The sequence below is a fragment of the Osmia bicornis genome, chromosome 1, assembly GCF_907164935.1.
Source record: "Osmia bicornis bicornis chromosome 1, iOsmBic2.1, whole genome shotgun sequence".
Lineage (NCBI taxonomy): Eukaryota > Metazoa > Arthropoda > Insecta > Hymenoptera > Megachilidae > Osmia > Osmia bicornis.
Window position 1 is genome coordinate 6,583,929 of NC_060216.1, and position 23,832 is coordinate 6,607,760.

General features: G+C 38.6%; 4 protein-coding genes across 21 annotated transcripts in view; all 4 read left to right on the forward strand.

Moving 5' to 3' along the window:
- LOC114882194 (ryanodine receptor) overlaps positions 1-7,445 on the forward strand; it is a 32,733-nt gene extending 25,288 nt beyond the window's left edge. For 13 of the 14 annotated variants that reach the window (XM_029199104.2, XM_046286894.1, XM_046286873.1 and 10 more), the window contains 17 exons: positions 19-390; positions 522-634; positions 1,075-1,168; positions 1,239-1,484; positions 2,045-2,456; positions 2,536-2,940; positions 3,003-3,219; positions 3,278-4,136; positions 4,213-4,415; positions 4,495-4,738; positions 4,810-5,097; positions 5,177-5,463; positions 5,535-5,595; positions 5,671-5,949; positions 6,023-6,179; positions 6,265-6,430; positions 6,505-7,445. In XM_029199104.2, coding sequence (XP_029054937.2) covers positions 19-390; positions 522-634; positions 1,075-1,168; positions 1,239-1,484; positions 2,045-2,456; positions 2,536-2,940; positions 3,003-3,219; positions 3,278-4,136; positions 4,213-4,415; positions 4,495-4,738; positions 4,810-5,097; positions 5,177-5,463; positions 5,535-5,595; positions 5,671-5,949; positions 6,023-6,179; positions 6,265-6,430; positions 6,505-6,667 — 4,566 coding nt within the window. In that variant the 3' untranslated portion in view covers positions 6,668-7,445. Of the gene's footprint in view, positions 1-18; positions 391-521; positions 635-890; positions 1,001-1,074; positions 1,169-1,238; positions 1,485-2,044; positions 2,457-2,535; positions 2,941-3,002; positions 3,220-3,277; positions 4,137-4,212; positions 4,416-4,494; positions 4,739-4,809; positions 5,098-5,176; positions 5,464-5,534; positions 5,596-5,670; positions 5,950-6,022; positions 6,180-6,264; positions 6,431-6,504 lie in introns of all 14 variants that reach the window. The other variant, XM_046286875.1, reaches the window with a different exon arrangement.
- A 642-nt stretch (positions 7,446-8,087) lies between these two features.
- LOC114881827 (solute carrier family 35 member F2-like) lies at positions 8,088-11,844 on the forward strand. The gene is made up of 8 exons (XM_029198705.2): positions 8,088-8,216; positions 8,631-8,740; positions 8,842-9,035; positions 9,764-9,926; positions 10,000-10,156; positions 10,222-10,432; positions 10,575-10,702; positions 11,214-11,844. The coding sequence occupies exons 1-8, from the start codon at positions 8,098-8,100 to the stop codon at positions 11,404-11,406; spliced, it is 1,275 nt and encodes a 424-aa protein (XP_029054538.1). The 5' UTR covers positions 8,088-8,097; the 3' UTR covers positions 11,407-11,844.
- Positions 11,845-12,131: 287 nt separating this feature from the next.
- LOC114881760 (RNA polymerase-associated protein CTR9 homolog) lies at positions 12,132-17,423 on the forward strand. The gene is made up of 14 exons (XM_029198621.2): positions 12,132-12,201; positions 12,694-12,792; positions 12,870-13,109; positions 13,185-13,757; positions 13,829-13,948; positions 14,041-14,351; positions 14,425-14,950; positions 15,023-15,217; positions 15,291-15,407; positions 15,474-15,784; positions 15,854-16,191; positions 16,271-16,448; positions 16,522-17,157; positions 17,237-17,423. The coding sequence occupies exons 1-14, from the start codon at positions 12,160-12,162 to the stop codon at positions 17,331-17,333; spliced, it is 3,783 nt and encodes a 1,260-aa protein (XP_029054454.1). The 5' UTR covers positions 12,132-12,159; the 3' UTR covers positions 17,334-17,423.
- A 230-nt stretch (positions 17,424-17,653) lies between these two features.
- LOC114881767 overlaps positions 17,654-23,832 on the forward strand; it is a 38,295-nt gene continuing 32,116 nt past the window's right edge. For 4 of the 5 annotated variants that reach the window (XR_003790325.2, XM_029198631.2, XM_029198656.2 and 1 more), the window contains exons 1-2: positions 17,654-17,862; positions 18,217-18,412. The gene's annotated coding sequence lies outside the window, so the exon portion shown is untranslated. Of the gene's footprint in view, positions 17,863-18,216; positions 18,413-23,017; positions 23,103-23,832 lie in introns of those variants that run through there. The other variant, XM_029198645.2, reaches the window with a different exon arrangement.

Genomic DNA, 23,832 nt, shown 5'->3' on the forward strand with positions numbered 1-23,832 from the left:
AAATATTCTGATCCACAGAAAAAGAAGAAACATCGCGACAAGAAGAGGGACAAAGACAAAGAAGTGCAGGCATCGTTGATGGTAGCCTGTCTGAAGAGACTGCTACCAGTTGGTCTGAATTTGTTCGCTGGTCGTGAACAGGAACTGGTACAACATTGCAAGGACAGATTCTTGAAGAAGATGCCGGAGTACGAGATTGCTGAATTCGCCAAGACCCAGTTAACACTGCCAGACAAGATCGACCCAGCTGACGAAATGTCCTGGCAGCATTATCTGTATTCCAAGTTAGGTCAGAAGAAGGACTCGATGGAACCAGTGAAAGCACAGCAGTTAGAGGATGTCGTTGCAAGGATCACCGACATGGCTAAAGTTCTCTACGGTTTACACATGGTAAGTGGAAAATGATTATCAATGATGATTACTTCGCGTATACATATCGTGATCATTCTTTCTTGGATAGTTCGAATAATTTCTAGATACGATGAGTTCGATTCATTTAACGATTCTATGTTTTCGAGTAGATAGATCATCCGCAACAGCAGAGCAAGGGTCAATATCGATCCGTGGTATCGATACAACGTAAACGAGCCGTGATTGCTTGTTTCCGTCAAACTTCCCTACATTCCCTGCCCAGGTATCCTTTTTTCAGTTTCTTGAGTTTGTTCCTTACAGTTTTCTTGTGTATACTATCATAATTCATTCTGGTTCACTTTTCGTTACGTTCATGATTAACAACGAACCGATAACCATTTATCTCGATGATTTTGACGTTCACTGTGTAACGGCTTGTGTAAAAGTGACAAACACTAACCGTTAATTAGCGTTGATGCTATTTGTAGTTATTCGTTAGTGATCTAACAAGGATAGTTGTGTGTGCATGCTGCTAAAAGGCAACAAAACCTCCACCATCTCACGGTGGATGGAAGCGCGTGTTGTGTGCAGCGAGAAAAAGAGCAGCGATTGCATGTCTACGTAGCGAACCACTTTACAAATTACGAAGGTAAAGTGATGGTTTAATTGCATGATCATATATCGCGAAGGATGGACAACATTGAAGCTTAAATTTCGTTTCAGGCATCGGGCTATAAACATCTTTGCACGAACGTACTACGAGCTCTGGTTGCAGGACGAGAATGTTGGTCAAGAAGTGATGATTGAAGACCTTACGGTAAACGTTTAAACTACAGCTATTTATGAATGACTTTCGAGATACTCAATGTATCTCTATTGCTTTCAAGCAATCATTCGAAGACGCGGAATTGAAGAAGATGGACAAAGACGAGGACGAGAGTAAACCAGATCCGCTCACGCAATTGGTAACAACGTTCTGTCGCGGTGCCATGACCGAACGGTCCGGTGCTCTTCAAGAAGATCCATTGTACATGAGTTACGCCCGAATTATATCAAAGTCTTGCGGAGAGGAAGAAGAAGAAGGCGAGGACGAAGGTGGAGGTGGCGAAGAAGAAGGAGGTGCCTCGATCCACGTAAGTGTTCACGATATTCTTACGATAAACTTGAAGCTTCTACTGACGAAACTCTTGAAACTATCAGTTGAACCAGTTGATATTATTCTTCTTAACAATTTCGTATGTTTTTCTCGCGTACTAACCCTGTAGAAGCGGGGCTATAAGCCACTTATGGTAAGAACAGCCGTTTGCGGAAATTCAATTGCTTCTATACTTGTTATGCTGATGCCAAATGCAAAGTAAATCGACAAACCTAGCATATCATCGTAGGACAATAGTTTACCTTTACCAAAGTTTACCCTGTAATTAAACACACGTACGTGTGAAACTTGTACATATGCTTGCATCGAAGGTGGCCGTATCCCTCATCACTTTTCAAGATTAATTGCAATTCCATCCCATTACATATTTTCAACAATAATTATACATAAATCATTTCAACGTCACTAACAGATTCTTTGGTGTCCTTTCTTTTTAATGCTTACCTAAAGCGACCGATGCATAAACTAATGGTAAGACTTGAAATCTTTAAATTTTTAATAAATTGGATTTTTAATGATTTCTTGATATTCGTGCAGGAACAAGAAATGGAGAAGCAAAAGCTTCTGTTCCATCAAGCTCGTCTTGCGAACCGAGGGGTGGCTGAGATGGTACTGCTTCATATATCAGCCTGCAAAGGTCTACCCAGCGAGATGGTGATGAAGACCTTGGAATTAGGGATTTCCATCTTGCGTGGTGGTAACATTGAGATTCAACGAGGAATGCTGAACCACTTGAAGGAGAAGAAGGACGTGGGTTTCTTCACTTCCATCGCCGGACTAATGAACTCTTGCAGCGTGTTGGATTTGGATGCGTTTGAAAGGAACACGAAAGCGGAAGGTCTTGGAGTTGGTTCCGAGGGTGCTGCTGGAGAGAAGAACATGCACGACGCAGAGTTCACCTGTGCATTGTTCAGATTCATCCAACTTACATGCGAGGGTCACAATCTAGGTACGTTCATCTCTTTAAATTATCCAATAAAATTATGTAGGATAAAAGAATGTAACGAATGTGCTGTTATTTTTTATAGACTGGCAGAATTATCTTAGGACCCAAGCTGGTAACACAACAACAGTGAACGTGGTCATCTGCACCGTCGATTATCTGTTACGACTTCAAGAATCCATCATGGATTTCTACTGGCACTACTCCAGCAAGGAACTCATCGACCCAGCCGGAAAAGCGAATTTTTTCAAAGCCATAGGCGTTGCCAGTCAAGTCTTTAACACCCTTACTGAAGTTATTCAAGGTCCTTGCGCACAGAATCAACAGGCACTCGCACATTCACGATTATGGGACGCAGTCGGTGGATTCCTCTTCTTGTTCTCTCATATGCAAGACAAATTATCGAAACATTCGAGCCAAGTGGACCTCCTGAAGGAACTGCTGAATCTTCAGAAAGACATGATCACCATGATGCTTTCCATGCTTGAAGGTATGATATTTCAAATGAATGAAATCATTTTGAACGGTGTTTCATTATTTTTGTCATTTCAGGTAACGTTGTGAATGGAACCATTGGAAAACAGATGGTGGACACTTTGGTGGAGTCTGCGGGCAACGTCGAGCTGATCCTGAAGTATTTCGACATGTTCTTGAAGTTGAAGGACCTCGTGTCGTCGCCTAGTTTCTTGGAGGTGGATCTGAACAGCGATGGCTGGGTGTATCCGAAGGATTTCAAAGAGAAAATGGAGCAACAGAAGAGTTACACCGAGTAAGTAATCTTGAATTCTATTTTCTTATTCAAGAATCATAACAAAAAATGTTTTCAGCGAGGAGATCGAGTTTCTGTTGGCTTGTTGCGAGACGAATCACGACGGGAAGATCGACTACGTTGCGTTCATGGATCGTTTCCACGAGCCAGCAAAAGAAATCGGCTTCAATCTTGCTGTTCTACTCACCAATCTGTCTGAACACATGCCGAATGAACCCAGACTGGCTAGGTTCCTCGAGACAGCTGGCTCTGTACTGAACTACTTCGAACCGTTCCTTGGTAGGATCGAGATTCTCGGCGGAAACAAGAAGATCGAGAGAGTGTACTTCGAGATCAAAGAGTCCAACATCGAACAATGGGAAAAGCCTCAAATCAAAGAATCGAAGAGGACCTACTTCTACAACACTGTAGTGGAAGCTGGTGAGAAAGAAAAATTGGAAACGTTCATTAACTTCTGTGAAGATGCCATCTTTGAGATGCAACACGCTAGTGCATTGATGGCTGTTGAAGAAAGCGGTGGAATTGGAAAAGCGAGAGAATCCTCTTACACGTACATGTCAGAAGATGATGAAGAAAGGAACAAGGATCCCATCAGAAGAGGCATTCAGACCTTCAAGGACAGTATATACTTCTTCTTCTCTATATTCTCTCCCAGCAACATCAAGAACAAGATCGCAGAGATGCAACAGATGACTTTCTTGGAACTTTTCATTGGCTTTTTCAAAATGATATTCTACTCTTTCTACTATTCTGGATTCGGTGTTGGTTGTGTGATCAGCTACTTCATGAGATTGTTACTGGCATTGATGAAGGGACCACACGTGGAAGAGCCTGTCGTCGAGGTGAAGGAAGAGGAAGAGAAACCGTCCAGACATTTACCTGCTTTACCACCAACACCGGATGAATCCAATCTACAGGTATAAACCGTGAAAATCTCAAAACTATCAGCAGAGAAATGACAACAGGAAATGTAATTTTTTAACTTCTGCACAGGTACAAGCCTTCGGAATGGATATAACGAAAGAAGAAGGAGGCCAGATAAAAATAGCACCTCACGAATCTGCAACTTCGACACCCCAGTCGAGTATAGAGGAAACTGGTGAGAGTACACCGGAAGAAGCAACTGGCGAGGACGGTACAAGGGCCGAAGGTGGCGGGGAATCGGAAACACCAGTTTCTTTGGCCGATTTATTGGGGTATGGTTAAATATTATATGTTTTTCTTTCTAATTTCAATTTATACTCCGAATTACTATCATCGTTTGTTCTTAAACAGTGGTGAACAAGCTAGAGCTCAAGCAGCAGCCGCAGCAGAAGCAGCAGCAGCTCAACAAGCAGCCATGGCAGCAGTCGAAGCTGAAGCGAAACAGGAAACGATAACGGAACCATCCGGCTCTTCCATCGACTTTTCCGAATACACCCACCGAATTGTATCGTTCTTAGCTAGGAATTTCTACAACTTGAAATATGTGGCTCTAGTTCTCGCTTTCTGTATCAATTTCATGTTGCTGTTCTACAAGGCAGGTTTACCAATCTTCATACTAACGATGGATTATTATCTCGTGTTAGATAATCAATTATTTCATCACAGGTTTCTTCTTTGGCTGGCGATGGGGACGAAGAGGGCAGTGGTGAAGCAATAGCTGACATATTGGCAGACATATCTGGCGAAGGGCCATCCGGTTCCGGGAATGGTAGTGGCGTGGAAATGGGAAGCGGTAGCGGAGAGAACGAGTCTGAAGAAAAGGAAGACGTATACGCTTTGGAATATGTGGAAGTTGCAGAAGATTTCTACTACATGGCACACGTTATGAGACTCATGGCTGCTCTTCACTCGATCGTCTCTCTTGCTATGCTGGTCGCTTATTATCATTTGAAGGTATGCCACAAAATTGTTTAATTAATGTATGTATGCATGAAAGTAAACTTTATTCATTCTGACTAACAATGTGATTTAGGTACCGTTGGCAATCTTCAAACGGGAAAAGGAAATCGCAAGAAGGGTAGAATTCGATGGACTCTACATTGCTGAGACACCGGAAGAAGACGACATCAAGGCTCATTGGGACAAAATGGTGATATCGGCGAAAACATTCCCCGTTAATTATTGGGATAAATTCGTTAAGAAGAAAGTGAGACAGAAGTACAGCGAGACGTACGATTTTGATTACATCAGTAATTTGCTTGGCATGGAGAAGACTTCGTTTAGTCAGCAAGAGGAAGAGGGTTCTGGTTTGATACACTTGTAAGTAATTAACTTTTTAATTAATTACGAAGAAACTTCAGTGAGCCTTATAAAATTTCAATTTCTTTCAGTATCGTAAACATCGACTGGAGGTATCAGGTTTGGAAAGCTGGGGTCACCATCACTGATAACGTGAGCAAAACTAATCTCAGTGTGAACGAAGTTTTAGATCTTCTATGTTTAATTCCGTGTATTGTTTTTCTTCAGGCATTTTTGTACAGTTTATGGTACTTCATATTCTCTATCCTTGGAAATTATAACAACTTCTTCTTCGCTGCTCACTTGCTGGACGTCGCGGTTGGTTTCAAAACGCTGAGGACGATCTTGCAATCCGTCACACACAACGGCAAACAACTGGTGTTAACGGTAATGTTGTTGACGATCGTCGTGTACATCTACACGGTGATAGCCTTCAACTTCTTCAGGAAGTTTTACATTCAAGAAGAGGATGATGAAGTGGACAAGAAGTGTCATGATATGTTAACGGTATGATTTAGGAAGATTATGTCGTAGACTTCTATGAAATCAAAAATTAAATTTTTATCTGTTTCGGTTCCAGTGCTTCGTGTTCCATCTTTACAAAGGTGTCAGAGCTGGTGGTGGTATCGGTGACGAAATCGGTGAACCTGACGGTGATGATTACGAAGTCTATCGTATCATGTTCGACATCACATTCTTCTTCTTCGTCATCGTCATTCTGCTGGCTATTATTCAGGGTAAATTTGCAACAAGTTCCACCCTAGACTTGCAGCTCTTTCTTAACTTCTTTTATAATTTGTCATTTTGATTATCATTTGTCAGGTTTGATTATCGACGCGTTCGGTGAACTTCGAGACCAGCTCGAGAACGTGAAAACAAATATGGAGAGCAATTGTTTCATCTGTGGTTTAGGAAAGGAATACTTCGACACAGTTCCTCATGGATTTGATACGCACGTTCAGCAAGAGCATAATCTTGCTAATTATATGTGAGTCCATCGTTAGGATCAAATTTTTTAAAAACATTCCAAATGATTAACTATCATGATTAAACTATTCGCAGGTTCTTCCTCATGCACTTGATCAACAAGCCGGACACCGAATACACCGGTCAAGAAACGTACGTGTGGAACATGTATCAGCAAAGGTGTTGGGACTTCTTCCCGGTCGGTGATTGTTTCCGCAAGCAGAACGAAGCGGTAGAGGAAGAGGCCAAGAAGAAATAAATCTTTTTCATTCGTTTTACACGTACCTAGATGACCAATCGATCATTACCAAAGGGATCCTTTCCCGATACCTCTTCGATAATCGTAGCCTCCAATTTCTACGCGCAATGAGGAATACGTTAAGAACGATTCGACAATTTTTGCAGATTAAATCGTTTAAGAAGTTACACTCTCGTTCGTCTGTCAATAGAGAAAGGAAACTAGAGAACGCGTGTGTGTGTGTGTACCTTTTACATTCGACGTTTATTATCATTATTATTCCAAGTTTAAAGACGCGAGATTTTTCACGACAATGGATCGCGCGAATCGCACGCTTTCGGCTCGAATACGAACGAGCAAACAAGCCGAGAGACTGGCGAAATATTTTTCCAACCTATTTTTCCAACTTTTTATGGATGGCTGGATATCGTGTAACCGACTATTTCCTCCTTTAGATAGGATCTAATCGCAAACTGTTGTTAATCGTCGACGAAGGGAACCGACTGCACAAATCTACATTAATCATAAACGTTACGATTGCCTTCTTTTCATACGTCGTGTGACCACATTTGCGCGTAAATTATTTAACTGATTAACGTAATGTTTGAGATATGCAAGATGTTAAATAAGTTGATGATGTTTAAAGTTTATATGAATCACGGAGTTCTCTACGATTAGACGAGAACTTTTTAATGATCATTGACGACTGAAATCGCGATATAATCAAACATGTCAATACATTGTAAATAACGATTCTACGAGATGATTACCTGAGAATAAAGAAAGACATACTTCTTTACTTTGTCGTTTTTTTTTTATCGTCATGGACTTCTCAATTACTATTAATTACTCCTTAATTAATTTCCAATGTAACTTCCATCTAACACATTAAGTTCTTATCAGTAAACTACTTTGAGATGCCACCTTCCTTATCATTCACTGGTATCTCACCCAACACTGACCATGGATGACGCGATTATCTTCAACGCGAGTCCAACCAGAGAATCGATACAATAATCAATATTCTATATTTTAGAGATCAGCGACAAAATTTGAAAAGACTTTTTAAATTTTAAATTTCGTAAAAGTAATACACAAACCCCGAAAGATGAAAAGCTTTAAATATCATAAACAAATACAAGTATCGTTTTTATTTTGGAATACCCATGCAACTGTCTAGTTAGATTCGATACTACTTGCAGTATATTTAAATTCCATCCCTCATCGCTGTGCTGGTCGAATGCAAAGTACGCTACCCCTATCGAACATCGATTTTTCTTCTTCCATCCACTGGAGAAAAGCGGAAGAGCAACAAGACGATGCCGTGTACCTCGTTTTCCATCGTAAAAAGGAAAAACGGCGGTCTCTGCTCGTGAAAGACCGATGGAGGGAAAGAGGTCGCGCAAGCGCCCCTCTTCTAGAGCCGGTGGTTGAACAGCCTCGGGGTGAAAATGCACCATGGCATGGGAGTGTCAGCGGGCGATCGTCGTTGCGGCGAAAATACGGCGATGCAGCCCAGAAACGGGGTTTGCGACAAGATCGAAAATTACATATCCGAACTCGGACAATGGTACGTGAGTAAAGGATGATTGATCAATTAAAAGGACCTTCGAAAGGAAAAGCAAACGTCGATCCACCCTTGAACCGGTTGCACGGTGATGGAGTGGGTGAAGGGGGTGTCTGGGGATGAAAGTGGCGGGTGTTTACTATGAATTTCCTTGTGCAACTTTAGTGCCCGTGAAAATGATGAGTTTATTTTGTTCAACGTGTTTACGATCCTCGCTTCAATCGAAAATCAATTTATTTAATATTTATTCTTTTTTTTAATGTATGTGATCTATCGATCTATTGTTGGATTAATAATTATGGATTAAATTATGTCTCATTAAAAGAAAATTAACATTGATTTGGTACGAATAAACAAAGATAGTATCTTTGACTACCTGTGATTTCAATGGTTTTGTTTTTATTCAACTGTTCCCAGGTCGGTATGGAGGGTGATAATAATGGGACAATTTTTGTCCCTGGTACTGTGCTTCATGACCCTCGTAAATCATCACATCAACGCCACGTATCAACTCTTGCTTCCAACCGGTAAGTTATTAATAATCGATCGCATAATTTATCGGCGAGTAGACAGATTGATCGAGAATATGATGACGGTATTACGAGCAGAATAATTTTCTGCTAAATAGGACAAAATCTTCCGCATTACATTATGATGTGCCTTGTATACACAACCTGGATGTCCTGCAGAGGTGTAGGAAACGGCCTAATTTCAGTCATAAGAGCCCGTGGATGGAGATACTTGCTGTTGGCACTCATTGACGTCGAAGCATGCACACTCATAACATCCTCGCATCAATTCACAAGCCTGGCTAGTATACAGGTATGTGTTAATGATGTCGCACGAGATTTCAGTGTTGCGTCTTCCCAAAGAGCATAAAGAAGTTTTTCATTTTTTTCACATGGTGCACTCAAGATGGCCTAGTAATTTATCCTCACTTCAAAGCTTCAGAAATAATCAAAGGTTAAAAGAAAATTTCATTTCGTGTTAATTACGAAAAACATTTTCTTATGATCCGAAATTTTAATCGACGTACAGAATTATTATACGTTACTTATTTTCCAGCACTTATTCATTCATCTTTTCAATTTACTTTCAATTGAAACGTTCAACGTCAGTTCTTGTAACGTGAAAGCTTAAGATATGCAGAAAGACTTCCTCTATAAAAATCGTTTATATTATCGTTCATCAGTGGTACAAGTTTTGTTTGGTGCATACAATAGGGTGCAAGCGTAACAGCTTACAATAGATTCGCGTCTGTTGGCGCAACTTTCGCGGTTCGGTCGTCAATTAACCGATGTAGTATTCGCGGTGGCTGTGAATGGCAGGGGACAACCATTGTATCGAATATACAAGAGGCGGTAAAATGAGGACACCGGGTCTTCGACCCGTCACATTCAACCCTCGTCGGCTATTCTTAATCGAAGGAGATACCAGCGTCATAGACCTCAGCGTCGTTCAATCGAATTGAATCACCTCGTGGCGTATTGAAATTTTAACGACGTAAACGATCCGCCGGTACTTAAGTAATGCTGTCAATTTTGTTTCAGCTGCTCGATTGTGTGGCTATACCAGTTGCATTGGGACTCTCGTGCTTGGTTCTCGGTGTGCGATACCGAATGGTGCACATAGTCGGTGTCTCTGTTTGTCTGATGGGTGTGGGGTGTTTGGTTTGGGCAGGAATTGACGACAATAAAGATCCTGCGTCTACAGGTGATTCTATAATAAAATTCTTCACAATCCTGACATGTTCTTAACCCTTTATATATTAATTTGCCGCGCGAAGGAAAGAATCAACTGGTTGGAGACATGCTGTGTCTCGGTGGTGCAGTGTTGTTTTCTATAACCACCGTGCTCCAGGAGTTGATCGTTAAAACGGTGGATATTATCGAATATCTGGGTATGATTGGTTTCTTCGGTACTATACTGTGCTCCATGCAAACGTAAGTATGTTACAAGGAAGCAACGATGGATAGAGTAATCCTGTACTTTCATGTTGATGTTTCAGAGCTGTGCTCGAATGCACGAAGATAGAAACATTTCAATGGAACAATGCACCGGTGATCACGTTCTTGGTGGTTTATTGTATCACGCAGTTTGTATTCTTTTCTTTGGTGCCTGTTATACTGTTCGAGTCAGGAGCTACGGCATTGCATCTAGCACTGTTGACTGCCGATTATTTCAACGTCTTATTCGGCATGCTGATTCATCAATACAAGGTATCAATAATTTTTGTAAAACTAGAAAGAATTCTGTTCGTACCATTGTAGTGGTTCAATAATAGAAACCTGCTTTATGCACTATACCCTTTGCATCAACAAGGTGTACATATGGTAATAAGACTTTGTCTACTTGTTCCAGTTTCACGCATTGTATTTCGTCTCTTACACGCTCACAATGACTGGTATATACATCTACGCGATAAAGAGAACACCGATGGCGTCGACCGCCCGAAGACAACACGTCGAATCTTCTGCTCCAGATTACAGGTAATATTTACGTTTAGAAAAGTTATCATATTTTCGAGAACGTATACGTATGTATGTGTGATTGAGGATTAAAATATCAAGGAGAGAGATCAATGAGCAAAGACGTCCACAACATCTCACGGCAGCTCGTGTTTTCTTAGCCTCAGCTCGATAATATGTATTTTCATTAAAAGATCAAAGAGACTAAAAGAACAAGAAAACACGATTGATCTTGAAGTATCCTTAACACCTACACCTATTGATTTCCTTATTCCAACAAACGCCTTTTTAATTCCATCAAAAGCTTCATTCACTCCGTTATATACCTACTATAATATAATGACAGTCGTTTTCAACGACTATTTCCCCGAAATAAGTTTCCTTGGAAATTTAGACATGAATCACCATTCATATTTTTGTACGAAATTGCCTGAATAGTTCAGAAATAATGTTCTCTAATTAAATTACACCCACGCTAGTGACAGAAAGTTAACAAACGATCGATCATGAATTAAAGTGACGTCATTTTAAGACACATGTCACATCCTGACGTTGGAGAAGTGGAGTTGGCGACCAGTTCAGGAATGTCTGGGGTGAGTGGCACCCTAGATGTAAGGGCTTCGACCCTTGGTAGCGAAAAGGAAACAATGGATGCGACCAGTTTACCACCGAGCGTTAGCTCAGACACGGCCTTCACCTCTTTTTACGGAAGTTATTACGATTAAAGGGATATCGCGAAGGAAACGCATCGGAACGTGTAGAAAACGTAAATTTACTACAAATACGCTCTTGTTAAGAGATTTATACACGAAAATTTCTAATCGACAAATACGAAAATGTACTTTCGGTTTATACAATGTTATAGAAGTAAGAATAAAAAATATCTTCGTCGAACTAAGTTTGTAATAATCGGTCGTTTTTCTAAGAAATTCGCCGTTTTAATATCAATCGGTGGTGTATGAATGCAATCTTCGTTGTTCATTTAAATGTTTATCGAACTATAAGTATTATAAATCCTTGTTGCTCAACATACTCTGTAAGTTACAATACAGTACAACTTATTGTTGCTAGATTTAAGTATCGAAGGACGTTAACTAAGAATTTTTATGATTCATTAGTTTTATTTTCTTTTTATGTGTGTATTGTATTAAATTTACATTATATTTTCCGCACACGGGTTAAAAAATCATTTTTAAGTATTATGTATATTGTTTTGAAAACAAATAATAAACGAACAACAAATCAAATGCAATTGTTTTCTTAATTGTTACATCATTACATGAGTTGTCGGTATAGTGTTAATTTTCAAAACGTAGCGCAGAAAACCGCGCAGAAAATGAATGAACTGTGCCCTACAGAAAAAATGAGGAACTAAATTTTTAGTCTGTGTATACAGTTTTTAATTACCCATCTATTGGCTACACTTGTTGACTGTACTTGTTGGCCACACTGTAGTAAAAATCAGTGATGAAGCCGCAATGGCGGGTTCTATAGAGATTCCGTTACGCGACACAGACGAGGTGAATATTTCTGTTCCTAATTCTCAATTTTATTATTTTTAAGGCGTCAGGAGTAAAGTAAACTGTTCCTGTTGCACATCCATTAAACGCATCATGAGATTCCTTAAAGATTCGTGATAAGAAGACCTTTCCATGAACCTAACCTTTACAAACAGGATGCTTGTCGAATACGTCGTACACATTACATAGCACTATATACATCACATTTATTCAAACACATCACAATTTGTTCTGTAATAAAATACTGTAATCATTATTATTTCACTTTAACCAAATTATTTTTATCCAATTTATTGGCTTTATTTGGTTCCTGCTGTTTTCACTATATCCTCTATTTGTATTTTGTATATAAAACTGAACATTAGTTGTTATTTGAAGTTCTTTAATAAATTGAATATTTCACACACTTTTGTCTAATTAAATGCCTATCAGTATCTACATTGATTAGTATTATGTAAACATCAGTTTAATCCTTAAATTGCATCCTATTAGGTAATAGAACTCTACCTAGATCAGTTACCAGAGGGTGATGAAGTTCTTGGAATTTTACGCCAAGAACATGCACAGCTTAACATCTGGGTCAATTTGGCCGTATGTATCTTTAACTATTTAAGAATATGTGTAATAGAAAAGTATCACATAGTAAAACACATTGGTTTTTATTGTAGCTTGAATACTACAAGCAACACAAAATTGAAGATTTTATTAAAATACTTGAGTCTTCTCGAATTGATGCTAATATTGATTACCGTGACTATGAAAAAGATCAAATGCGTGCATTGGACATGTTGGCTGCATATTATGTGCAAGAAGCCAACAGAGAGAAGAATAAAGATAAGAAAAGAGATCTGTTCACAAAAGCCACACTATTGTATACAACAGCTGATAAGATCATTATGTATGACCAGGTACATGTTGTTTATAATGTAATTGGTGCTTAAAATTGTTTGAATATTTTTTAAATAATATGTTTTATATTAAAGAATCATTTACTTGGCCGAGCTTACTTTTGCCTCTTGGAGGGGGATAAAATGGATCAAGCAGATGCCCAATTTAATTTTGTGCTGAATCAGTCTCCCAACAATATTCCCTCCTTACTTGGTAAAGCATGCATAGCATTCAACAAAAAAGATTATCGTGGTGCCCTTGCCTTTTACAAGAAGGCATTAAGAACAAACCCAAATTGCCCAGCTGCTGTAAGATTAGGAATGGGACACTGTTTTATGAAGTTAAATAATCAAGAAAAGGCACGTCTAGCATTTGAAAGAGCTTTACAATTAGATGGCCAATGTGTCGGAGCATTGGTTGGGCTTTCAGTTTTGAAACTGAATCAACAACAGCCTGAAAGTATCAGAACTGGTGTACAAATGTTATCAAAAGCTTATACAATTGATTCAACAAATCCTATGGTGTTAAACCATTTGGCTAATCATTTCTTCTTTAAAAAAGACTATAATAAAGTACAGCATTTGGCACTTCATGCATTTCACAATACCGAAAATGAAGCTATGCGCGCCGAGAGTTGCTATCAATTAGCTAGAGCATTTCATGTTCAGGTAAGTCTATTTTCAGTATAAATGAATTTATATATTTATCAAAGTTTTAACAAGTAGTTCAATTATTCTAGGGCGACTATGATCAAGCTTTCCAATACTATTATCAAGCAACTCAATTTGCACCCCCAGTTTTTGTATTACCTCACTTTGGTTTAGGTCAAATGTACGTCTATCGCGGTGATGCAGAAAATGTAAGTATAACGTATTATTATTTTTTATAGTATAGTAAACAGTACAATAAATTCAACTCAATTCAGAACAAAATTACTATTCTTTCTTACAGGCTGCACAATGTTTTGAGAAAGTATTGAAAGCCCAACCTGGCAATTACGAAACGATGAAAATTCTCGGTTCGTTGTATGCTAATTCAAGTTCTCAATCGAAACGAGACATTGCGAAAAATCATCTCCGAAAAGTAACAGAACAGTTTCCCGACGATGTCGAAGCATGGATTGAACTAGCTCAAATATTAGAACAAAGTGACCTTAACGCAGCCTTAAATGCATATGGTACTGCAACTAGAATGTTGAAAGAAAAAGTTCAGGCGGATATACCGCCAGAAATTTTAAATAATGTTGGAGCTCTACATTATAGGTATTCACAATGTTCTGTTTTACAACTTTGTTCATTATATATTTTCTTCGATAACGCTTATCGTATGTTTCAGACTTGGGAATTTAGAAGAAGCTAGAAAAAATTTGGAGGAATCTTTAGCACGTTCTAAAACCGATGCCTTACATGATTCTGTATACTATAATTCAATCGCGGTTACAACAACATATAATTTAGCACGTTTAAACGAAGCCTTATGTGTCTTCGATAAAGCAGAAAAATTGTACAAAGACATTTTAAAGGAACATCCAAATTATGTGGATTGTTATTTACGACTTGGTTGTATGGCCCGAGATAAAGGGCAAATTTATGAAGCTTCCGATTGGTTCAAGGATGCTTTGAGAATAAACAATGAACATCCAGATGCATGGTCCCTTTTGGGTAATTTACATTTAGCCAAAATGGAATGGGGTCCTGGACAGAAGAAATTCGAAAGAATTCTTAAAAACCCATCGACCAGTACCGATGCTTATTCTTTGATCGCCTTGGGCAACATTTGGTTGCAAACATTGCATCAAAGTGGAAAGGATAAAGAACGAGAAAAGCGTCATCAAGACAGAGCACTGGCCATGTATAAACAGGTATTATAATAAGAGTTACTATTTGTAAAGAGAATTTCTATCTACAGTGGATATATGTATCGAAATTTTTAGGTTTTGCGAAATGATCCTAAAAATATTTGGGCGGCGAACGGAATCGGAGCGGTGTTAGCGCACAAAGGTTGTGTAAATGAAGCCAGAGATATTTTTGCTCAGGTTCGAGAAGCAACAGCAGAATTTTGCGATGTTTGGTTAAACATTGCACACATTTATGTCGAGCAAAAACAATTTGTTAGCGCTATTCAAATGGTAACTTTAACTTTTCACATTTACTGTTACAGAATATTGCTAATGATACTAATTAATAAATGTGCTTTGCTAGTACGAAAATTGTCTTCGTAAGTTTTACAAATACCACCACGTCGAAGTTTTGCAATATCTCGGAAGAGCTTACTTCAAGGCTGGTAAATTGAAGGAAGCAAAATTAACATTATTAAAGGTAAATCAAGATATACATTTGCCTTATGAGTATACTCATTCAATAAAAACACCAATGAATATTTAGGCAAGAAGAGTAGCACCACAAGATACGGTTTTGCTGTACAACATTGCGCTTGTACTTCAACGTTTGGCGACGCAGATTTTGAAAGACGAGAAGTCAACTTTGACAACTGTACTGCAAGCAGTTCATGAACTAGGACTTTCGCATAAGTATTTCCAATACTTATCGACACACGGAGACAGAATGGAACAACTTGCAGAAACAGAAGCGAGAAGATGTCAGGACTTACTATCTCAAGCACAATATCATGTTGCTCGAGCTAGAAGATTGGACGAGGAAGAAAAAATGCTTAGAAGAAAACAAGAGGAAGAAAGGTAAGCTTAAACTCCATTGATACTTAGTTTATCAAGTTTACCAATGTGATAATAACAATCTTATCATAGGCAAGCATTCAAAATGCGTCAGACTGAAGAACAACGAAAGCTCGAGGAATTGCGTCGTCAAAAGGAAGAAGAAATGTTACAGAAACGACAAGAATATGTTGAAAAGACCAAGAACGCTTTGGTATTTGGCGAAATGCCTTCAGAGAAGCCTGGAAAGAAAGGAAAGAGAGTACGTACTGATCAGTATATTAGTGATAGTGGTGGTTCAGGAAGAGACGAGGGTAGAGAAGAAGCACCGAGGGAAAGGAAACGCAAAAGGAAAGCGAGTGGCGAACGCAAAGAAAGGAAAGGCAAGGGTCAAAGAAGACGTAAGAAGGAAGCGGCTAGTGGAGAAAGTGGTAAGATAGTTTATAGTCTTCAGTAATAAAAAGAAAACCCAACACTTGCAAATGCAACAAAACTATTTTCAATGTTCAGGTTCAGAAAGCGACCGACCCAAGCCAAAACGTGGAAGGAAAACTAGAACCAACAGGAAGGATAGAACATCCCGAAAAAGTACTGCTGAGACTTCAAAGGGCAAAATGCCATTATCTAAAGAAACCATATCGACTAGTGAATCTGATAGTGATTCAGGGGGTCTTAAAATTGCTAGCGGGTAAGCATACGCGAGACAATATAATGATTACACTAACCGCAGTGTACTAAACGCATCAAAATATATTTTTCAGAGGTGAAAGCGGTAACGAAGGCGGTCGTGGCCGCGGAAGCAGAAGAATCAGATCTGATTCAGAAGGTTCTCGTGCTTCAGGATCTAGATCTCGTTCCCGATCAAAATCCAGAAGCCGTTCCCGAAGTACCTCACGATCGCGTTCGCGTTCTCAATCACGATCTCAGTCACGATCAGTGTCTCGATCTCGATCTCGATCCATGTCGCGATCCAGATCGCGTTCAGGCTCGAAATCAAGGAGTCAATCGCGATCAAGAAGTCCGTCTAGATCGAGATCAGGCTCGGCAAAGAGCGGATCCCGTTCGAGATCGGGTTCCAGGTCAAGATCAGGGTCAAGGAAGAGTCAATCGCGATCAAGGTCGCGTAGTGGATCAAGGAAGAGCGGATCTCATCCACGATCGAGATCAGGATCCGCAGCAAGTGGTTCGAGATCGAGATCAGGATCACCTGCTGGTTCGGGAAAGGCAGGCTCACGATCGAGGTCAAGATCAGGATCAAGAAGCGGTTCGCAATCGGAGGGACGAAAATCCAGGAGCAAAAGCAGATCGAAATCGAAATCTGTTTCAAGGTCCAGATCGCGTTCGGGTTCAAGATCAAAGAGTGGTTCGCGAAGTCGCAGTCCTAGTGGTTCAGCCCGGTACATACATAATAATAATTAAAATCTACTTACTCGTACGAAGATGCAGCTTTTGATGATCGATGATTTGTTGTTTCAGGTCTGCTACTCCAGAATCCAGAAAATCTGTATCGGGCAGTGACGTTGGTTCTCGCCATTCAAGTTCAGATCGAGGTGGCGGAAGCGACAGCGAGTAAATTCAATGTTAGAGTTGAAGTAATTAGAAACACTCGCGAAAGATTCACTTTAACTGTGCATTATACACTTTTTGTACGGGTAAAGTTTACCGACTGCACATATAACTTCCGTGAAATATTTCGTAACGCGTGTTATATTCGAAAAAGAAACACCGTTCGAACTGACCGACAACTTTGGCGGTTAAGATGGCGCCCGATATTGGCGTCCCTTCGATATCGCAGTGGTTCGATCCTTTTTCGAGATTATCGATGTATACATCTGAGGTTCGAATCGAACGAGAGTAAACATAACCGCGCATCAATGTAACCTTTTGTTCGGTGTTCTTGTTTATTGCCGGTATTATTCAGTTGCAATTTTAACAATTTAATGTGAGAATAATAAATTTCCGCTTTTCAAAGTGATTTTAAAAAGAATTGATTCGTGACGGAAGATGACTGTAACCTTATTCGAGAAGTTTCAATTTAATTGGATTTCTACAAACACATTTTGCTTCTTTATTAATTTGTTGATATTTTGTACAATAAACAGGTAGGTTTAATTCAATTTGCACTTTTAAATTGATTAAATATATATTTAATAAAAGACAAAACTTGTAGAATATAATTTTTCTTAATTACATTAACCAGTTGTAATGTAAACAATATATGAGGTTGTGTTCACAACGAATAAATTGTTTTATACAAAAGACCACAAATAAAACATTGAAGCTAATGTCTGAATTTATATTAATCACCCATACGTCAAAATATCGATCTAGATAGTCGACGCGAAATAAATTATTAATTTTTTTGTGGTTAATGACATATATGACCTTTTACTTTGTTTTACTTGTGCGTTTCTGTTTCAATTTATTTTCTAAACAAACCGATACACTATTTTCAGATGGAATTATAATGCCTGGAAAATCCACTTCAAATATCACGTTAAACATTGTCAAACATCGCTGAACTTTATCATTCTATTATAACGTTTAATCCTTTGGATAGACGTAATCTACAAAATTCCTGAAAAATCCTGAAGCAGTTTGCAATGAAAGCAAGAAAAAAACGTGGATGGAGTGAAAGAAAACACAATGAAGGTAAGGAAAGGATATCACTTTTATTCAAGCTACGAAGATTCTGAGTGCTCGAAATGTTTACCCTTTCAATTCAACTCCCAAGAGTTTGGATTTATTTCTCTTCTTTTCGTGCTCGACTGCAAAACCTTCGTCTTTGTCTTCTTTTTTCTTCACTAAACATCTTTAGCCGTCGTTCCTTTTTTTTATACACACTTTCTGTTATTCTAACAGTTAATTAACTTGATTCAATATGAACATTATTATCTTCGTAGAACAGCCTGTTACGTCGAAAAGATAAAAGTTTTAATTAGGCTTCAGGCATTTTCGTGTTATACATTATAATGCATGACAGATATTCGAGAATTATTTGCTTTCTCGGTAAGTTCGAAACTTTTGGAAGAGAATTATTTATCATCTCTCGGGTACCTTGAAACTGGTTAAATAGAATAGTCCCGCGGCTGCGAGTTTTGATTGGTCTTGAATTTGCATGTTTAACATTCTATCTGCTTGATCAAACTTTTACAAGAAATTTCGGCGAACAAACGAGGATGTAGTTGCAATTACTTTATCATCATTTCACTGTACTCTGCATAAAGCGATATTTTAGAAATCCTTATTTACAGACTCGGTGTTTCGAGGTTGTTTGAAACGGAAATAAAATCAGAAACGCGTCCGTTTTGCCGAACGGCTGCTACTGTAAATTGACCGATTTCTTTTTTATTTCTGTTAAACAACGATTGCTGTTTCCCTTCACGATCAGGGGTTTCGTTACAACGAGCAAACGTGATCAACGTAAAAACGCTTTTCGGTGTTTCTTTGATCCTTTCGAAAACTCACAGAAATCTGGCAAATGCCAAAAATAACGAGCTATCGTTCAATATTCAATTTTATTGGAGCAGGGAACGACGTGAATTAATTCAACGATGATAATTTTGAATCAGCTTTAAAACAATAATTATTTATTCTTTTTTTCTTTCATTTACATATTTTGCAAAATACCGGAAAATTATAGTAACAATATTTCATCTCACAACAGTCTGATTTTAATCTGTATCGTGTAAATCTTTTCCGTCACTTTTGCCTCGACAATTCATCAAACACCTGAACAAAGATTATCACTAATCCTCGACACGATGTAACCTTTTTAATCCTTTTTTTTTTTCGTTCGAAACATAATGAAATTTTGTGCCTGTTCATTTCACAAGTAATAGCCGGTTTAATTGAAAAATGTTTATGGAACACAGAGATTCATCCATTATTCATGAAACAAGGTACTCCATTACGTAGCTGTACGATAATAATGAGTTCACAAAATCCAAGGAGCTTGTGCAACTTGAAAGCCTGTGTTCGACCCCGTTTCGAAAAGATGCGGAATGCAATATTTCTTCAGTGCGAAGGGGATCGAACGGTATTATGCGGACACCAGTGACCCACTTATAAACCGAAGGGTCTTGAAAAATGTGTGTTCTATTCGATAACCTCTTCTCTCAGGCATTGCCCTTCGGATAGACGAACGTGTGGCGAGTCTGATTATTATTTTTCCATTTCTTTATATAGAGTCGTGGTTTACCTTACGAAGTAAGAAAGTTAGCAAAGTCTATTGATCTCAGAAATTCAATTTATACCAGAGATTCTATGGTATGGAATTTTAATTGGAACAAATTTTAATAAAGCGAAACAGAAATCAACCGAACACGTGTAGCGTTTTATGATTAATTAGCTGCAAGCAAAATACCTGAGGCGCAATTTTAATGTAAACGGTTAATTAATTGTATAAACTACAGTGTGAAAGTTAGATACGCGTTTAAACAACTCTACATATTGTTTCACGAAGCACCCTATTCAGATTTTGTCGGCGTGTTTTCAGTTTTCAACGTTGATTTTCCACTCCCGATGTGTAATTTCATGCACGCCATTAATATCAAAGCAGGCCTTTGTCTGCAGAAATAAAGATTTCGAGTGCAATTAGCGTAACATTCTAGGTAAGATCTGAAGATGTGACCTTGAATAAACGAATTACTTTTTGCTTTATGTACAAAGGAAAGACGAGGGTCATAGAGAAAAGTGATATCGGTATCTCTTCGCGAAATGAATGAATGTTCTTTCGTGTAACGAAATTTCGTTAGATTCGAAAAATCAGCGGAAGAAACTTCAAGATTATTAAAAGCAGCTCGCGATATTACTTCTTCGTTCATGAAAGTCAAGCCGCGCCCACCGCGATATAAGATATAAATTTAAACTTTGAAAGAGCAACTAACGACAACAACAATCGCGATTCTGTTTGCTCCAAAGGCTAAGAAGCATACTTTACCCTGACATTTTCCAAGCAGTGCAGACACGAGATTCTTATTTCTCTTCTGGTTGCGAGAACTTGAAATTAATTATAACATTATTTGCTCTCGACGGCGAGCTTGAACTTATCCTTGTCGTTTCACGCCGAGCTTATTCTCCTCGTATTGCACGAGCATCTAATTATTAATATTTACTCCAACAACGAAAGCTTTCTGCACTTTTAACCTTGAACTATTTCCCTTTTTTCACGTAACATAATGTTAAATTTTCGTTAATCCAAACGTTTCACTCGCGCTCGCCACTTCGTTTCAGAAGTTTGCGGAGATTAAAACGTACGCGAATTGTAACTTTTTTGAGAGCTTTTGATATTAACCGAATGGAGGGGCTCGTACGCACAATTATTCCCATCAGGCCTGATTTATTTCTCGTCTATTCGCGTATACACATATTTCACCGCCCACGTTCGGCCACGTAGCGATGACATAATTCATCTTCAAAAGGGTTAACGTAATCCGCGAGCAGAATAACCGAAGTTGTGTCACCCCGTCAGCCACAAGAAGCCACAATGAACGTATTCTGATGCAAGGTTGCAATTACAAGTTTATGTATGATCCAGTCGGTTGAGTTCTTTGCGTAATCCGTTACCGCAGTGTATCATGGAAACTCATAGAAAGCCACACGACGAGCTACCATTCAACTGAAAGGCGATTCCAATTACACGCCTGTCCATTCCTTTGAAAATCAAATATCCTCTTTATTCGTAATCGTTCCATTGAACAGGGTATACCGAATAATAATCCCAATCAACACTGAATTAATCATAGAGCAAATATTGACCTGTGCTAGTGTTTCAGCATACATACATTTAATATTCATCAGGTTCCCAATATTATTGCAAACAGAACACAATTTCCATTTTGAGATACGTTATTTCTCCGTACAATTATCTTATTCTAGGAAATTTTCTCAAATCCCAATTATGTTATCTCAGATTTGATTTTGATCTCGTTTTACGTTATCCGTAGGAATTAATTACAGTTTCAAATCCCTTGGCTCTTAAGATACTAGGTCAATGGTAGAAATTCAACAGAAGCAAAAGGTCAGAATCCGAAAGCTGCGCAGGATAATGGTCGAAGGAAGGGGACAGGGTTGATCTAAAGCTTTCAGGAGTCACTGGCCGATGTGTATACCAGGGAAATTTTTAAGTTGCTGTATACATCCATACGAATGAAACCCCAACGCGAGTGTTTCATTCTACGTACTTTTTAAACAACAAAACAAATATTTTCACAATTTTTGAAGCGTGCATTCCACCAGCAGGGGAATTCAAGCATGACGTCACTTGAATTTCATGTCACGAACAGATGCTCCAACAATTTTTCCAGTATTTTTATATTCGCCCGAGCCAGGGGTCATTGAAATATAGAAAAAAACAATCCTCTTGGAAAATTCCTTTTATCAAATCATTCGGTAATTCAAGAATATCAATTTCATTTTATCGTTTTCTATAAAAGAAGCTGAAACGAAAGAATTAGTGCTGTGTTTAATTTGTTGCTCAAGGAACACGTTGGAATTTTTGAATCTGAAAACAAAGTGGTAGCAATTTGTTCGAGGTCAGTGAGTCCTGATCCACTGTGGAATGCATTGGAAATAGGTCGAAGGCATGTCCTTTACCCTTTTGAAGGGAAACCAAATGGTATAGTTGGAGCGAAGCTCCGCTATTAAACGATTAATCGGAATTTTTGTGACTTTTTAATTCAAAATCTAGATTATCAATTTTGACCATTCTTTGCAAGCCGATTACAGTGGTCACTGTGAGTGTTTATATGTATAGAATAAAATCAGAGATCGGTGGTGTCCTTAAGGAATGGTCACAGAAACCGATACCCATGTTAAGTCTATGAGAGAAATTGGAATTACGCTATCGCGTGAGCTTTGAATTCGTGTTCCGCCACATTATCAACAATTAAACCCTACTTTTAATTGCTATATTGTGTCCCAACTCTGTTAATGTTACTTTTACTGCAAATCAATCGCTTGCCTACTTATTTTATTACCTAACTTCTGTTATTGTTGAATTGCCAATGTAGAACCGGTAATAATTGTATTTACTGATCGTAACATAATACCGTTTGAAAATCTATGATTAATTATACGACTTAGTGTAAGATAGAAACCGGTAGAGTTGATGGCGCACTCGAAGTAGAAATAATCCCTTTGAATAAACACTCGAGCTACCGGCGAACAGCGGCAGCCGTACTGAAATGCGACCGTACGTTCATTCGTTCTTGAGCCATCCTCGAGTCTATACACGAGCGGAAAGTCGAATATACGAAGTTTCTTTAAATCGAACATATATTCACATTGCACCAATTCTTAACGCGCGATCAGCAGATATAGAATGTGCGGATATCTAGAGGTGAGCAATTTCTTTCTCAATATTCGCGATATTTCCAGATCACCTTTTTATTCCTTGATATTTGTTTTCATTTGGCCAATCATTCTCGGTATAAACTGATATTGTTATTATTACTCGCTTCCCAAACGATAGAATTGAGTCTATTTTTCCATCGGCGATACAACGAAAATGAGAGGAAAAGTAACAAATAACTCGCGTTCTCGTACATTGCAAGAGAATCAACGAAAGTATCACGGGTTTGAAACAGCTATATCGAAACGTGATGCTTCTCAGGGATCTTCGGGCAATACTTATTTTATTGTCCAATTTGATTCACCGAGGGCAATTGTGTAAACGTTTCCAGAATTTCCTGAAACAGTTTACGGTATCTTACGTATCCCCTGGAAAAAGGAGCAATTTTCGTGGCACGATGTACAAAAGAAGAAACGTCTGCAAGATACAACTCAATAGAGAGCACGATAAAGTGACAGCAAGCGTAAGAACCATTTCAAGAGGAACGGAAAAAGGAACAATGCTAATGGTGTCTTCGAAGCGACGTCGATCGAGCGATGTCAGAACTACGACAGAAAGTAATACGATCAAGGAAAAGCGTAACGTGCCATTCAAGAGGCTATCGTTATTTTCTTTTTATACGAAGGTCAATCAATTATTGAGATTAAAAACGTTGATGCATGAAAATTGATTTAACTTACGATCGGCTGATCGAGGATGACATTTATTCCTTGGAAAA